The 18,222-nt window shown below is 41.3% G+C and overlaps 1 protein-coding gene across 1 annotated transcript in view; it reads left to right on the top strand.

Moving 5' to 3' along the window:
• The window catches only part of M1AP (meiosis 1 associated protein), a gene marked incomplete at both ends in the record, with an annotated part of 76,567 nt that overhangs the window by 44,564 nt on the left and 13,781 nt on the right, over positions 1-18,222 (top strand). The window contains 3 exons of the mRNA XM_082852421.1: positions 8,334-8,507; positions 12,384-12,546; positions 13,496-13,637. Of these exons, the coding sequence (XP_082708547.1) occupies positions 8,334-8,507; positions 12,384-12,546; positions 13,496-13,637 (479 nt within the window). The remainder of the gene's footprint in view (positions 1-8,333; positions 8,508-12,383; positions 12,547-13,495; positions 13,638-18,222) is intronic.

The raw sequence follows: 18,222 nt of genomic DNA, 5'->3' as shown, positions 1-18,222 counted from the left end.
TTTAGGAGCCAAAGGCTACAAAGAGGAAGAGAAAGGAAAGGAGTACTGGCTCTGTTCTGCCCAGTCTTGCACACTTCCCTAAGCAGAGCCAAAGCCCACCCTTCTTAGAAATAGGTGTAGTGACTACCTGTTGTTACATGAGTGTGTTCCTTTGTGGGGGTCTCATCCTTCACCCCAGCAGTTTGTGCCAGTCCTCACTTCCTCCCTTCTGCTTTAGCCTTCTTGCTATTCCTCCAGTATACCAACCTCATTCTCACTTCAAGACCTTTGACCTTGCTGATTCCTTTATAAGGAACAGTCTTCCCACAGATGTTTTCATGATTCAGTCGTTCACTTGGTTCAAGTCTCTGCTCAGCTATTACCTTCTTAGAGCATACTTCTTCCCTGGCCAGCCAAGGTAAAGGTTCACACACACACACACACACACACACACACACACACACACACACACACTTATCCTGATTTATTTTTCTTCATTATTATTATCTGTAATTTTTTTCTGTTTTGTTTATTTTCTGTTCTCCCACTAGAATGGTAAACCATGAAAGCAGAGAATTTGTCTTTTTCTTTGTTGACACCAAGCAGTGCCTAGCTCATAGAAGGCACTAAATAAATAATTATTTGAATGACAAATTAAATGAATGAATAAGTGAATGAATGAATGAATGGCAGCAGTAGTCTCCCTGGGAGGGTATAGTTCTGGGAAATAAATTTTCTCTATCTCATTACACTTCTACTTATAGACTGGGGCCCTAGGAAGATGATCACCACTTGGTCAGTCCTGTGCTCACTTCTCTGCAGAGGACACGCTACCTTAACCCCCACTACCCCTGCCACCTCCTTTCAAGGGGCTTCTCCTTTTTCCCAGGGTCCAATCATTACCACCACAAATGAGGCAAATGAGCTCAGAAAGACAAGCTAGACTGCCCCTAACATTTTGAGCTGTCAGAGACTATCCCCTTGCAGTTATTGATTTTAAGACAGTGGTCGAATGCCTCTGCACAGTTGTTCCTGAGCCAACTTTGTCTGCTCTGATTACTTATCCTAGTTGTTAACATCCTGAAGCCACTCCTGTATTCACAGAGTACACAGCACTGATTGTAAACTGACCCAGGAAGGCTAAGGTACCATGATTATACAGTTTCTGTAGTGGTTCTTGACATTTTTGGGGTCACAGAGCTCTTCTGAGAATCTGATAAAAGCTAAGGTCCTATCCCCCTCCTCCACCCCTCCAAAATACACCTATACACATATAGACAAAATTGTATACAATTTCAGGGGTTCCCAGAACCCCTGAAGCCCATCCATAACACCCAAGGACGGGTGACATGATGGTCATTTAGAAAGAAATAGGGGGCTTCCCTGGTGGCGCAGTGGTTGAGAGTCTGCCTGCCGATGCAGGGGATACGGGTTCGTGCCCCGGTCGGGGAAGATCCCACATGCCGCGGAGCGGCTGGGCCTGTGAGCCATGGCCGCTGAGCCTGCGCGTCCAGAGCCTGTGCTCTGCAACAGGAGAGGCCACAACAGCGAGAGGCCCGCGTACCGCAAAAAAAATAAAAAATAGAAAGAAATAGGTTTGGCCTATAGGTCAAGACCTTTGTGGGACTGGGGAGGATGTGCAGGAGCATCATTTTCCTGGGCTTCTACTTTAGACATTCTATGTCAAGAGAGAAATATAGCCATTATATATGTAAGTATGTGTTAAAGTGTTAAATTCTCCCATTTTAAACACATTTCAATTTTGTAACACTATTTTAGGGTTGACTTCTGAAAAGGATTGCTTTAGGCATTACCTTACTACCTTTAGGCTTTCTTAGTCTTTCCCATTATTGTGCCTCTTCCAGAAAAGCTTAGCCCAGTGAAGGATGTCACTGCTTATGGCCACAGGGAGGCAGGGTAGGTCCAAAAACTGAATGTGAATGCCAGCTGCAGCTAGACTGCAACAGACTAGGCCTTCTTTTGTCAGGAACACCCAGACACTCAGAGCCGCCACCTTCACTCCAGTAACCTTTCTAGTTCATAACAGTGTGACCAGTCCCTGCTAGACAGTCAATATGGAAGCTGTTCTTCAACGTCTGAGAAGTCTCCTTCCCATTCCCCAGGTTTAGTACATTTAGTTATATTTGTGAAGAACACAGGACCAGGTGTTGATGTTCTTACGTATGTTGGTGGCAGGGAGAAAGTCACCGAGATAAGTGATTGGAAAAAAAGAATTTTAAAAAAGGAAAGCACATTCTTTTCCTATAAGAGCAAATCATTTTGTTGATGAGAGAAAAGGAAGAAAATGCCATTTGTTAGACCTACTGCATGCCATTCATGCAGGTAATCATCTCACTTCTTATGCCTCCTATAACTATGAAATATGTTGTGCTATCCCCACTTTGCCCAAAGTCACATAGCTAACAACTTTCAAGCCACAATTCAAACCCTGGTCTTTCCACTACATTCCACCACCTTTCATAAACTCAAAAAAAATTAAGAAAACCCTTCAGGAGAAACAAAGTAACAAGTATAATTAGTATTACCTGTATGGAGTCCACAGATACCCAGGAGGTACTGATTAAAACCAATAGGGAGGATATAATTAAGCATAACTTCTTGGACAAAGTCAGTTCTGAGTTGGAACCTGGAGGAGCTGCAGGCCATGGATTGACAAGAGTAATAAAAGCACTAAGGAAGGAAGTCACGTGGCAGGGAGACTAGCTCAGTTGAAGCCCAAGAGTTACAGGAAAAAGTAATGAGAGCTGAGGAGGAGGGAGCAATTGTTTAACTCAACAGGCACTTGCTAATCTTCAGCTCTCTGCAAGCTGCTGAGCTGAGGGATGGAGGGGTGGGGGTGTTGATAGGTTCTCAACAGGCAGAGAAGAGGAGGAATGTATTGATATGAGCCATACAGAGTAAGGGAAGAATGGGGGTATTTGAGGAATAATGAGTAGCAGCAAGTGGTACAAAATGAGTGAAGGGAATAAAGATGACAGCAGGAAGGCAGTATGTGCTCTTTAGGAAAGGAAGGATCTGATGAAACTATGTTTTAGAAAAATTAACTGGTAGTAAGAAGTACCAGAGGGGAAAGAATGGAGTTTGATGGGACAGCTAAGAGGCTACTGCCATAATCCAGGCACAAGGAAATGGCTGCCTGGACCAGTGGCAGAGAATACAGAAAAGAAGTTCTCTCTCTAAAGTGTTCTGGTTTACACATTAGTCTTTAGCTTGGATGATGTGAGAAGGTCCCCTCAAATCTGAAGCAAAGCGCCTCTATGGCGATTACCTGAGAACTTTTTCAAAGGAAGAAGCTCCGCTCTGTGGCTCTTCCAAGAACCTGTAGGTTAAGAAGTTGGAAAGAACTCTCATACCATATACAAAAATAAACTCAAAATGGATTAAAGGCTTAAATGTAAGACCTGAGACCACAAAACTTCCAGAAGAAAATACAGGCAGTAAGCTCTTTGGCATCAATCTTAGCAATATTTTTTTGAACATGTCTCCTAAGGCAAGGGAAACAAAGCAAAATTAAACAAACGGGACTACGACAAACTGAAAAGCTTTTGCACAGTGAAGGGAACTATCGACAAAATGAAAAGCCAGCCCACTGAATGGGAGAAGATATTTGCAAACGATGTATCTGAAAAAGGGTTAATATCCAAAACATACAATGAACCTATACAACTCAACATCAAAAAACGAACAACCCGGGGCTTCCCTGGTGGCGCAGTGGTTAAGAATCCGTCTGCCAATGCAGGGCACATGGGCTCGAACCCTGGTCCAGGAAGATCCCACATGCCATAGAGCAACTAACCACGTGCACCAAAACTGAGCCTCCACTCTAGAGCCCACGAGCCACAACTACTGAAGCCCGTGTGCCTAGAGCCCATGCTCCACAACAAGAGAAGCCACCTAGATGAGAAGCCCGTGCACTGCAACAAAGAGTAGCCCCCACTCGCCACAACTAGAGAAAGCCCACGCACAGCAATGAAGACCCAACACAAACAAAAATAAATAAATAATTTTTTTTAAATGAACAACCCAATTTAAAAATGGGTAAGGGACCTAGACAGACATTTTTCCAAAGAAGACATACAGAAGGTCAACAGGCACATGAAAAGATGCTCAGCATCACTAATCATCAGGGAAATGTGAATCAACATCACAATCACTTCACACCTGTCAGAATGGCTATTATCAAAAAGACAGCAAATAATAAATGTTGACAAGGATGTGGTGAAAAGGGAACCCTCATGCACTGTTAGTGGGAATGTAAATTTGTGTAGCTACTATGAAAAACAGTATGGAGTTTCCTCAAAAAATTAAAAATAGAGCTACCATATGATCCATCAGTTCCACTCCTGAGTGCTTATTCAAAGAAAAAACACTAACTTGAAAAGATATATGCACCCCTATGTTCATTGTAGCACTATTTACAGTAGCCTAGATAGGGAAGAAACCTAAGTGCCCATCAATAGATGAATGGATAAAGAAGATGTGGTATATATACACAATGGAATATTACTCAGCCATAGAAAAAAAAAAGAATGATATCTTGCCATTTGCAACAGCATGGATGGACCCAGAGGGTATTATTCTAAGTGAAATAAGTCAGACAGAGAAAGACAAATACTGTCAGATTTCACGTATATGTGAAATCTAAAAAACAAAACAAATGAACAAACCTAACTAAACAGAAACAAAGTCATAGATATAGAGAACAAACAGGTGGTTGCTAGAGGGGAGGAGAGTAGGGAGAGCAGAGAAATAGCTGAGGGAGGGTAAGAGGTACAAACTTTCAATTACAAAATAAATGAGTCACAGGTATCAAATGTACAGTATGGGGAATATAGTCAATAATTATGTAGTATCTTTGTATGATGACAGATGGTAACTAGACTTACCATGATGTTCATTTGGGGATGTATAGAAATATCAAATCACTATGTTGTGTACCAGGAACTAACATAGTGTTGTAAGTCAATTTCACTTCAAAAACCAACAAACTCATAGAAAAAGAGATCAGATTTGTGGTTACCAGAGGCAGGGGGTGGGGGAGGGTGAATTGAATTAAGGTGGTCAAAAGGTACAAAATTCCAATTATAAGATAAATAAGTACTAGGGATGTAAGGTACAACATCATAAATATAATTAACACTGCTGTACATTATATATGGAAGTTGTTATAGAGTAAATCCTGAGTTCTCATTACAAGAAAAAATTTTTTTGTATTTCTTTAATTTTATATCTATGAGATGATAGATGTTCACTAAACTTATTGTGGTAATCATCTCATGATGTGCATAAGCCAAGTCATTATACTGCACACTTTAAACTTACACAGTGCTCTATGTCGATTATATCCCAATAAAACTGGAAGAGAAAAAAGAAGTTGGAACGAACTTTAGCAACATTGATGGAGTGTCTGCAGGGAAGATTGGCATTTTCCTTCACAGAGGCAACATGTTTCAGGCCTGGTTCTTCAGCTTTACAGAATCAGAAAGTTGATTTTATCAACATCCTCTCGGAGATAGAGTCACCTTATCAAGCTCAAGACTAAAGTATTAGCCAGAATATTTTAGAGGAAGAACCATAACCACTATAATCATCAAGAAGAACAGAAACTTGACAAACACATCCTGCCATCAGGATGCCTCACTGAGCCAGCACTCCCTCTCCTCTGAGCCACACTTGGATGATGGCTGCCAGCATCTGCCACTGTTGCTCCCTTCCTCTGTGCTCCATTTCTGGCCAACCCCTTCTAATGGACACATTCATTCTTTAGATAAGCCAGTACCATCCATAGGCTCTAGTCAAATCTTGCTCTGGACTGTAAGCCATTCTCCTTTTCTTTAAATTTATTTAATCTTTATATTTTTTTTTATTTAATTAATTTATTTTTGGCTGCGTTGGGTCTTCGTTGCTGTGCTCAGGCTTTCTCTCCAGTTGTGGCGAGCGGGGACTACTCCTCCTTGCAGTACGTGAGCTTTAGGCACGTGGGCTTCAGTAGTTGTGGCGCACGGGCTTAGCTGCTCCACAGCATGTGGGATCTTCCCAGACCAGGGCTCGAACCCGTGTCCCCAGCATTGGCAGCCGGATTCTTAACCACTGTGCCACCAGGGAAATCCCCATTCTCCTTTTTTAAGGTGACTGTTTTTCATAGACCTCATCACTCTGTATTGATTTTATTGTTTAATTATTTGAGGAAACACCTATTGTTCTTATTTCCAGATTCTCAACTTTGCTATTGTCCCCATGTACTGCCCATGGTAGGAATTTCTAATCTTCAACCCTTTACCTGGGGAGAAAAAAAACACTTATTTGTCTTATCCAAAATTCTGTTGTTTGAACTTGGGGCAATATTATCCTCTCTACTTTTTGAGATCCTTTGTTCAATTTCGTTTATTTAGTTCTTTATCTGCCTCCTTATGCTTTAATAACCATTTTGCCTCTCTGAAGAGAAGCTGTTCAGTCATTTCCGTACTTCTTACTCAAGTTGAAGTCCAGGCTCAGAAAAATTACTTCTTGTTTTTCCTATGACACAATAAGTTTCACATTATTAAAAAGAACATTTCTCTTCACTCATGAGGAACGTTTCTTTGACAATGACTTCACATTTATCACTGTAGTACCTGAAAACATAGTAGAGCAGATGAGATTTTAAGAAGAAATGGTCAAGAATAATGTTGCTTTATAAACTCCTTAAGGCAAAGAATATCATATACCTTTGTATATTATTTCATCTTCCATGTAGTACATAATTAATATTATTGCTTGGTGCAATGAATGAAATAGCTAGTAAGCTAATGAACCCTCATAACTATCCACAGAAGATGGTAGAGTTTTTTTTTTTTTAAGTGAAAGCGAGTTTATTTAGAGAGATACACATTCCATAGGCAGAATGTGGTCCGTCACAGAGGGCGAGAGCAGCTGATGGTACAGTTTTAATTATACTGGTCGAAGAGAAATGCATTTGGTGCCCCTTTTCAGCCACAGAATAAGTCGATAAATATAATATGAAGTCACTTAAGTCTCACCACACTCTCCCTGCTTGGGTGCCAATACGTTGGACTGAAGCCCTTTGTTTCCTGTGGAGAGTCTGCCACCTCTGCAGACTTGTCCTCAGGAATGTTGTTCTAGAAATAAACCAGCTTTCTCCTTGGGGTCCATGAGTCATACATAGAAGTTAATTCATTGGAGCAACTGGCTTTTCTTAGGCCCTTTGTAAAAGTATTTCAGAGAGTCCCTCATGGTGAGGCAAAAAAAGTCATGCTCCTCCTCAGTTTCTTTCCAGCTCTTGTCTCATTTCCTCTCTCAGTGCTTCCTCCATCACCTTATACTTGGCTTTTACTGACAAACTTTACCTCCAGACCTAGATCCCAATTCCTGAGCTAGTGTTGCCTAAAGAAGGAAGTAGACCATCAAAGCCTCATTACCCCACCTACCTACTCTCATTTGGAGATTCAGATTTGGAGTCAAACCACACTCCACCAGACCATCCCTGTCTTCTTGGCTGCTAATCACACTTGTGAAATATAGTATGTCAATAGCAAACTTGTATAATCTGTGTCAGAAGGTGGAGGTCAGGAATTCATCTTTTTTTCTTTTAGTCTTTTTTAAATTTATTTTTTTTATAACAGAGATAATAACTGAATACATTTTCACTGTGAAACAACAACATAAAACTGAAGTCCCCCTTGTTAACTAAGTATTTAACTTGCATTGCTATATTATTTTTGGCTGTTCTTGTATTCTAGAGTTTTTAAAAATATTCAATACAAGAAATACATGAATACAATAAAATACAAACACTATAGAAGTATGAATAATAAAAAGTGAATGTATCTCAGAACTCTGCCCTATTTCCTGTCCACTATTAAGAGTTTGATAATAGCCTTCCAGAGCTTTGTAAGAGGCATTTCCATACATATGTATGCACTTAGGCTAACAGTTTTATTTTTATATAAATGGGTCCATACCATACATCTGTTCTAGAACTTTCTTTATTCACTTACTATCTCCTAGCTTTCCATGTCAGTACATTTAGCTTTACTTTGTTAACAGCTGTATAATACTCCACAGTCTGTGCCATAATTTATTTAAACATTCCCCTATTGATGGGCATTTGAATTGCTTCCTGTTTGGGGTTTTGATTATTTGTTATCACAACAGTGCTGTACTGAACATCTTTGCATATGTTTCTTTGTGTACTGTCCAAGAACGTCTCTAGGCTAGATATCTAGAGGTGGAATTGATGGATCCAAAAATGGGTGCATTTAATATTTTATATTTTTCAAAATTTGTAATTAAAGAATTAAACACTTTAACCACTGTTTCCCTTTCTTCTGCAGAGAGTTCTATCCTGGGAACTGATATTGACCTTCAGACTATAGACAATGATATTGTCAGCATGGAGATTTTCTTCAAAGCCTGGCTGCATAACAATGGAACAGACCAAGAACATGTCCACCTTCTTCTTCCTTCACGGAGTTTCAGCGACATTTCCAGAGCCAGAGATAATCCAAGTACACACCCCCCAAAAGACATATTATATAGATAATAATTATCCTAGTCTAGGATTAGGACTCTAGATTGGAAACTCATCAGAATACAGAGTAGCTGAGGTTTAGGGATTGGAGGAGGATTGGATGAGGCTCTCCATGTAAGCATGAGGAGTAAGAAAAGAATTTCTAAAAAGTAACCACCACAGTTAGAAAATTGAGCCTGATTAAGCCCAGACAGCAAGGGCCAGTTAGTTTCAGTGTAAAGACTTGAACACCTCAATAATAGGGCATCAGCTACACTACATAAGAGCACAGTGAATCATATGTTTTCTCAAGTTTTCATTTTTGATGCAGCAGATATCATTGACATTATAATTTCAGGTAAGCTGGTACCTTGACAATATCAATAGGGCCTGTGAGGAGAGGAAAAGAACCAAAATTAAATGATTAAATAGAGGTCTTCTCAATAGGGAGACACCAAACTGAGGGGAACTAAAGCAACTACAGAGGCAAGCCCCAGGGAGTACAACTAGTGGCCCTATACCATGTTCACAAAGTATGTTCTGGCAATTGTAGAAAGCAAGAGGTCAAACCAGTGTTCCAGGCATGTCAGCAAGGTCCTGGATATTGTTATGGCTGACAGTGTTACTTAATTCAGGTCCCACTATATTGTAGGGATAAAGCCATTTCTAGTCTCCATCCCCTTTGAAACTTGGCCTAGGACCTGGGTGGCAGGGCCCGCAAATGGACCCATCAGTATAGTCAGCCACAGCTCCAAAGGGAACAGACTAAATTTTGTCTTCCCCTTTAGGGGTGGGAACTCAATGAGAAAAATGGGTCCAGACTTCCTTCCATCCCCAAAGGGGAGGACACACATTGGTCCTTTCTTTCTGGGGATAGCCACTGGGTACTTAATCTCCCTCCCACTCCCCCACATTTCAATCTAGGGCCTGGGATGCCTTTAACAACTTAACTTGATTTTACTGTCTTTCTTTTGTGTGTAAAATTTTCTTCCCAGGACCTCCATTCCACGCACTTTGTCCGAGACTAACAGTACCAATTACTCACTTCTTATCTATTTTCCCCAAGCACTATGTTAACTCCTTTCATTGCATCATCCCCTTTCACCTTCATAACAACATGGTGCAGGTACTATTATCATATGTCATTGAATCTAAGATGCTGTCCATTATAAGATACACCATTATTTTATATACCACTGAGAAAGAAAAACAATGCCAATTAAATGTGACACATTGCTTTTTTATCACTTAGAAATATTATTTTATTCTTACTGAGAGAGTTCTTTTAGATTAGAGTAGTAAGTAAGGGTTAAGAGTACCTGTCTGGTCGATGGTGATTGCAAGACATATATAGAGCTGTTAGTAAGTGAAAAAAAATGTGTCTTAAAATGAATAAATATAATATTATCCCTGTTTTACAGATGAGAAAACTGAGACAGAGAAATTAAACATTTCTGCACAGAAAATTAATATTCAAGCCAGAATTTGAAGCCAGGCAACTCCATATCCCATTCTTAACCCTTAGGATTAGAAATCTATATTTTATACATTTGACTACTCTCAGCCTAGAGGACATTCATCAAACTCAAGTCTATCACTTCCAGAGCCTGGGCCCTTACCTACTGTGCAACCTGCCTCATGTTGGGCAATTTTGAGCAAAGGGGCTGCCTCATGCTGGGCACATCTCTCATTAGGAGGGCTGGGGCCATCCAAAGCCAGGAGCTCCTACAGCCAGCCTTTCTTCTACTGTTGCATGGCATTTGCCCATGGTAGTGTTGAGAATTTCTCTGCTTTGCCCTCCCTTGTTCCATGGCTTTCAGCACCAGGGTCAGAGCCAGAATGTTTATCTCCATCTGCAATTATTTTTTGGAAACCACAGGTCTTAAGGATGGGTGGTAGAACTTAGATCCAGACTCTTGTGCTGAAGAGGTCTTCACTGGAATCCAGATGCTCAGGCATAAGTTGGAATGAGGTCCAGAGAAAGTAGGCCTCCTCTGGGGTGGGTGTGACCCACATGAGAGTTTAAACAAGCACAATAAAGACCATATCATAGTTATCCATTATTTACAAAACTGATGCATTGCCCCATATGTAGATTTCTGGAAATGTGGTTCCCTACAAAAAAATAAAACAAAACAAAAACACTGAGCTCTCCTACTATAGAATCTTTTGAGGACTGCTCCTCAGATATCCACTTTGACTGCTCCTTACAAGGTTCTCCACCCAACACCACCTGCTTCTGTAGCTGCCTCGGGCCCTTCACCCACTCTCTAGGTGCTTCCCTCAGAGGCATCTTTCTCACAGTGCATAGTCTACCTCAGCTGAGTGTCTTTTCCCATATCTTGGGTTTGGGGGTCTGCCACCTCTGCACCTGAGTCTGAGTGGTGAGAAGCATACCTGGTTCTAGACTCTAGCCCTGGTAAAACGTTTTTCCCAGCTTTGGAACATTGCTGAGACTACAACTCCAGTAGTTCTCATCCCTGGCTACAGTAAGAATCACATGAGGGGCATGTGGGATCTTTCTGGACTGGGGCACGAACCCGCATCCCCTCCATCGGCAGGCGGACTCTCAACCACTGCGCCACCAGGGAAGCCTGAGGAACTTTTTAAAATACCAATATCAGCTCCATCCCCAGAGATCCCAATTTCATTGGTGTGAGGTAGGGGCCAGACATCAGTACCATTTGCGAGTTCACTAGGTGATTCTTGCTACAACCAGAGTTGAGAACCTAAGCCAGATGAGCACAGCCATCTAGTCCTAAAGCCCAGGGACCCAATAATGGAGCAGTCAGGCACAGAGGAAACGAGGGGAAGCTGAAGTCCTAGGCAAAGTCCCTCCTGCACTTCCTGGGCTCTAGGATACACCTGGCCAAGAGCTGTCTCACCCAGAACTGATGTCTAGGTCTGATTGCTAGGCCCAGGAGGGCCAGCTAGATCTGACATCTATTCTGGCATCCTATTTTTTCTACATTATTTCTACTTTCATTTTTACCTCATGTTGCAGTTACTACAGTCATTTCATAAATCACTGACATCAACTACTAGCCTTCTCACAAGTATGCAGCACTCATACATTCATAGTTTGTTAACAGTATTTAAACCCAATATACATTTTATTTAAAACCTTCATAATATCAAGGATTCAAATCTAGTGCAACAGAACATTGTACACTGTGACATGTGAATGTACCTGCTGGAGCAAAAGCTTAATACAGAAGCAGATGAATAACCCATACACAGTTAGTTGAAGCCCCCTCAGAACTGTTGTCTGGCGCTGCAATCATGTTCCAAGGCCCAGAAGATTCTATTCACTTGGGGAATTAAAAAATAAACTATTTCAGGAAGTTATTCCTCTCCCTCCCTCGAATGTCCCTAGAAGAGCTCACAGAGAAGCAGTAGCTGTCAGCTGACTGCCTGACTTCTGCTTTCCTGTTCTTCCTTCATCTGACCTGCAGTCTTGCCAAAGCTTAGCCACAGGGAAGCAGGAGGGGCAAAATTTCCTTCTGTGATTGCCAAAAGGCCCTGCATATTTCAGTGTTAGCCGCCTCCTCCGCAGAGGACACACGTTCCTCTCAGACTCGATCACAAGCCAGATCTCTCACTATGAGACAACTGCTCAGCCAGCCCAGAAGTAAAATAAGAAAAAGATCATGCCACAACCAGAAAATAAGTTACCTGTTGTGTAGAGCAATACTGTTCCAGACTTGCTCTCCCTTCCCAAACCAACTGTACTTTCCTCTGTCACTCCCTGGCCTCCTCCCAGCCCTACTTGCTGGGTGGAGGTGGAATTGGGTGGCAGATGTTCTCTCTTAACCGTATAACCTGAAGTAACCTGTGAAAAACAATCCCTCCCCCAATGCCGTTTTTATCGTAGTGTGCCTGAAATGTGATCTCCAAGAGCGACTTCTCAGCCCATCCCTGCTCCCTGGAACAGCTGATGGCTCCTTGAGAATGGATGACCCCAAAGGAGACTTCAGCACCCTCTACCAGATGGTTTCCCAGTCATCAGCCTCTCGTTACAAGCTCCGGGTGATCAAGTATGGCCCAAGAGAACCTCTCCCATCCATGCAAATATTTATTCTTATTGGTTCCACAGCCAGGAAGAACAGAGGTAAAGGGCATCCCCAAGTGTCAGGCAGCAGGGAGTCAGTTCCAAAGCAGCAACTACAGGTATGAGCATAAAAGAGTAAGGTCAGGCTACTCAGTATGTGGAGATGAATGAGGAGATTGTGGAAGATGTGCCTCAGTAGGGTATTCTGAAGTCTGGATGAGGACTGGATATCCATATAGTCTCTGAGAATGCAGAGGAAAAAAAAAAAGATCAGCAGAATGATGTTTATCCATTCAGTAAATGTTTATTGAATACCATCGTGACAGAGATCTGACCTTCAAGGAGCAAGTGACACAGAGGATCTACCCCACCTTCCCATTTCTTTAAGTACTAGAATTCCTGTTTCCAGAAGAATCAGTTCCAGGGTGGAATTAGCAATGATGGCAAAGACCATTTTTACTGCTTCCTAGTTCCTATCACAGTAGCCATGTACAGTTATCTGAGTAAGCTTGTCCATGGATTTGTGACCATGGATACTGCTGGGAACCTTCTTAAACGTACCCTCTTCTTAAATGTGTCTTCTGTCAGCACCTTGCCACAGAAGAACTAGGCCTGGGATGCAGATTTTTAGCGTACTCTTGTGTAATGTGGTCGCTGCAGCAGGAATGAATGGGACAGAATGAGCTCAGGAGAGGAAATATCCATCAGTCTTGAGGCCTCATGATGGCTGCTCCATTCATTGATTAACAGGCTTTGAGACTCTGCTGTGTGCAACATACCCTGATAGGTGCTAGCCATACTAAGGTGAATAATTCACAGGCCCTAACCTAAAGGATTTCACAATAGGGTCTTATACTTAAGCTAAATTTAAGTGGATCTGCGTCAAGGCTCTGGATATCTCTGAGGGGATTTTCACTGCCATTGTCTCTTCCCAGGGCTCTAAAATCCAGTGGGGTCTGTGAATCATTGACATATGGACTCCCCTTCATCCTCAGACCCACAAGCTGTTGGCAGCTGGAATGGGATGAGCTGGAAACAAATCAGCAGCATTTCCATGCTTTGTGTCACAGCCTACTGGTGAGTACCCATGTCACCCAGTGAAGAAGAGGAAGAGTGTTAAAGTACCCAACACAGAGAAGCAGCTAATTAATCCTACCCTGATCCCAAACCTGTCCCCGTCTTCCAGAGCACAGGGGAAAACTGGACATACTCTGAAATGTGGATTAAATATGACTTGCCTTTGTTGGTTTCACACTATAGAGAATAATTCCTGAACTCAGTTATATGACACTAAACCTGAAAATCCCTGATTTTGTACATTTAAATGGCAACAGGGAATTTTCCTTAAGTAACTATATTTTAAACCCTATTTTCTTCCTGTCACTGTGCTGGACATTATGGTTTATTTCAATGAAGAGCACTTAGTCTGTGCCAGACATTGTGCTAAACCCTAGATATTCAGTCTATTATGATAGACATTATCTATGGTCTCAAGAAACTTTCTAATGAAAGAGACAGAATTAAATATGTATATTCTTAATTGTGAGAATTTTATGAGGGAAAATAAGAGGTTGCTGTAAGAGAGCCTCTCTGTGAAAGCGACAGTTAAACTGAGATCTGCCACGTGAATGGGAATTAGCTAGGTGAAGGGTGGCAGGAAGAGCATTCCAGGTGCAGGAAAAGGCATGTGCAAAGACCCAAAGACCGGAAAGAGCTGATCCTCAAATCAAGAGTGGAATGACCATTGTGACTGAAACAAAAAGAGCAAGGACCAAGAGAGCCAAAAGGTGAGGAGCCAAACGTGAGCAGGGGTCAAATCATACAAAGATTTGTAGTCCAAAAACGACGTGGGACTTTACATACAAAAAGAAATCATTAGAAATGACATCATCTATTTAAGTTTTTAAACAATTAATTGTGCCAAAATTTGGAAATGAACTTTCAGAAGAAAAATGAAAACAAGAAAATGAGGTAGGAGGGCACTGCAGTAGTCTAGGCAAGAGATGATTGTGGCTTGGACTTGGATGTTGGAAGTCAAGATGAGAAAAGTAAACCAATTAAAGAAGTATTTTAGAGAAAGAGAGCATGTGAAGGATTGGATGTAGGGAGTGAGGAATAGCGAAGTATCAAATAACTGCCTGGTTTCTGATTTACCATTTCCTGAAATGAAAAAACTAAAAGAGCATATACATGAAACAGTAATACAACACCTAGAAAGCAAAATAAAACAATTGCAAATACAATTCAAGGATGTGTATAACTGCTAAGTGGATATAGAATAGCAGTTTGACCCAGTAGGATATGAGAGATCAAGACAGCACAGTAATGTGTCCCTTTCACTATCAGAAGCAGACTTCTTTTTTCCTGTTTCAAAGCCCACACTCCCCTTTAGGTCCACCCACTGAGTTCCTGTTTCCTATCTGAAGAACACCCATCTCCTGTCTTTGCAGAGCAGAGACAACAGATACCTCCTAACTGTTAAAGCCCAAGAGCTCCATTTACTATACTCTGCCCAATTCCTCAGGATCTTGGAGAGCTACTCGGGAGAAATTGCTCTCATGGGGCTTCAGTACATTCTTTTTTTTTTTTTTTTTTTTGCGGTACACGGGCCTCTCATCCCATTGCGGAGCACAGGCTCCGGACGCGCAGGCTCAGCGGCCATGGCCCACGGGCCCAGCTGCTCCGTGGCATGCGGGATCCTCCCGGACTGAGGCACGAACCCGCGTCCCCTGCATCGGCAGGCAGACTCTCAACCACTGCGCCACCAGGGAAGCCCAGTGCATTCTTATAGTACATGATATTTTAAACAGACAGTTGCATTTTAATACACTGCTAGAGGGAGTGTAAGTTTTCTGGAAAGTGGTACCCTTCAACACTTCAATTCCACTACTGGGAATATAGCCCAAGAAAACAATGAGAAAAGGGAGCAAAGATATAGGCACCAGCATGTTTATCTCAGTGTTATTTACAATGGTAAGAAACTGGAAACAATTTAAATGTCCTAAATAGAGGAATGGTTAAATTGAAATAGGGGGAAAGTTAGAGGAACAATAATTCAGCCAAACAATGAACCATAATAGTTTACAGTATGTACTATAAACTATTATGGCTATATATTATGTAGCCATAATAGTTTATAGTAAGGATGGGAAAGAGTATTCTCTTCCATCCTGGCTTGTACTATATGAGATCAGAGTCTCTCTGTCTCTGAACTTGGGGTTTGAGAATCTGTATTTATTTATTTATTCAACAAAAATTTATTGAGCACTACAGGCCAGGTACAGCTGTAGGGGCCAAAGAGACCTCTTCTTTACCACTCCTCTCTCATGGAAACTCACGAGTATGTGGTTGACCCATGTCTAATAAGATACCCATTTTCAGTAGCACTTACTAAGAGCTGGTCACTTAACCAAGTGCTTTGCATACTTTACCTCATTTAATTCTCACAATAATTCTGTGAGATAGATTGTTGTCCCCATTTTTACAGATGGAGAAGACTGAAGTCTAAAGAGATCAAGTGACTTACCAGTGGTCACACAGCCACTGAAGTGGCCAAGTCAGAATGTAGTTGAATGTAGTTCTGTTGACTGTATATCTCATACTTTTAACTCCTTGGCTAAATTCCTACTCCAGGTATAGCCAGATAAACACAGATCACAGCACTGAGGCTAATTCTTCTCCCTTCACTTAGCACCCCAAGCTTTTGTACACCACTGGACTTGAATTCACTTAAACTAGTACTAGGTACTTGTAGTAGCTCCTTACCCATCTTGTGCTTCTTGTGTTTCACCTCAACCAGATCAAAGACCACTCTCCTTTCCTAGAAAAGGAAGAAGCAAAATCGTGTTTGAATGGCTCTTCCTTCTTGCTTCCCACTTGACATCTCCAAGCAGCAAAAAGCCTGAAAGGTGGTGTCTTATGGAGGGAAGAATTCTTCACAAGCTTCAGTTCATTCATTCAACAACAAATATTTTTGGAGTCCCTACTATGTGACAAGACTTATTTAGTGTTTTAACCTTCCAGATCCTATTTTTACAAGTTTTCAGCACTTCTTTAAGTCCATCCTTGGTTTTATATTCTTTCTTACACCTCTTTCACATGTTCTGTGAAAATCTGATGTAATCAGTTGACTCTTGACTTCTGTTTCTCATTGTCCTGTTTCCCCTCCAGCTAACTTCTCATTCTAACTTCTGTCTTTCTGTTAATAGCAGCACCACCATTGTCTACTCACCCAGGCTTGTAACCTCAGTCACTTTCAGCCTTCTCTCCTTTTACACCCACTTCGTTACAAAGTCATATCAAATTTTTTCTCATAAGTTGTAACTGTCCTTTCCTTCCCATTCCTGCTGCTTGCTCTCACCAAGACTTCTTCAGAAACTCCTAATTAGCTTCCCTACCTCCAATCTCTCCCTCTTCTAATTTGCCCTGTTCATTAGACCAGATTAATCTTCTTGAAGCATTACCCTATCACATGTTGTTCACCCAGTGACTTAAGTCTTGCCCGCTCTAACCCCATAGCATCTACTGTATGTATTTTTTCCGCTCTTTCCTTTAATTTATATTTCCCTCATTTTCCCTCTTTCCTTTAATATTGCAATAATCTCTTAACTTGTCTCAATGCTTTTAGTGTTTCCCCTTCCCAATCCATTTTCCAATCTGCAACCAGATTAATATTCTTGAAACACAGCACTCTTCAGCTTAAAGCTATTTTGTGGCTTACTATTAATCATACTTAAAGTGGATATTCCTTAGGCAGGTATTCAAACTCCATCCTTGTCTCCCATTATTCCCCTTCCTGTATCATACAGTGCAACCAAATTAATACACAAACTTTAAATTGCCCTACCTTTGAACTTTTTTTCATGTTGTCCCTTCTCCTATCTCCATCTGTTCAAATCCTACCTCATTCTGAAGGACCCAGCTCACATGGTGCTTCTGCAATGAGGCCTTTCTGGATGCCTATATTTATCACTAGAGCTTTGTGTGTTCTGTTTCTTTTTGGAGACAAGCATATTTCAATTAGTTTTTAAATATATGATCCTATGATTTTGGTTAAAGTCTATGATATAAATTTGCCTACACAGAATCCAGGAAAACGTGGTTGCCTTTTCCTGAAATTTCTACCACTTCCCCATTTTACCAACTAATTCCTCAGGCTTAGTCAAATTTAGGTTTAGAGTAGAAACTGTCCCTTTGTTATCTCTCTTTGTTGGGAGTCAAGGCCAGGCAGTTTTCTAATCTGTTGTGGTAAAGTATAATTTGTATTGTCTGAGAAAAGCATGGGCTTTGGGCTCAGATGGTCCTAGGTTCCTGACAGCTTCATTATTTCCCAATTGTGTGAAGTTAGGCCATATACTTAACCTCTCTAAGCCTCAGTGTCTTTATCTATTTGTAACCCTAACAAATCTAGTGGTCCCATGTGGTTTTGTCTCTATATAAATGGCATGTAAAGAAGCACTGCCCAGAGGACAAAAAGCAATTTTAAAATTAACTTATGTGTGCTTTCCAAGAACGCCAAAGAGGAAATAGTTCATTACCCACAATGACATTTTTCAAATTTTCTTCCTCTACTCCTCGATCATATCTAACCTGGAGTTGTTCCAAGAGCCTTTCACACACACGCACACCCAAAAACTAAAACTCTGTCTGTATCCCCAGTCCT

Source organism: Leucopleurus acutus (assembly GCF_964270905.1).
Source record: "Leucopleurus acutus genome assembly, chromosome: 12".
In the NCBI taxonomy this organism is placed as follows: Eukaryota; Metazoa; Chordata; class Mammalia; order Artiodactyla; family Delphinidae; genus Leucopleurus; species Leucopleurus acutus.
This window is presented reverse-complemented; position numbering and strand designations above follow the sequence as displayed.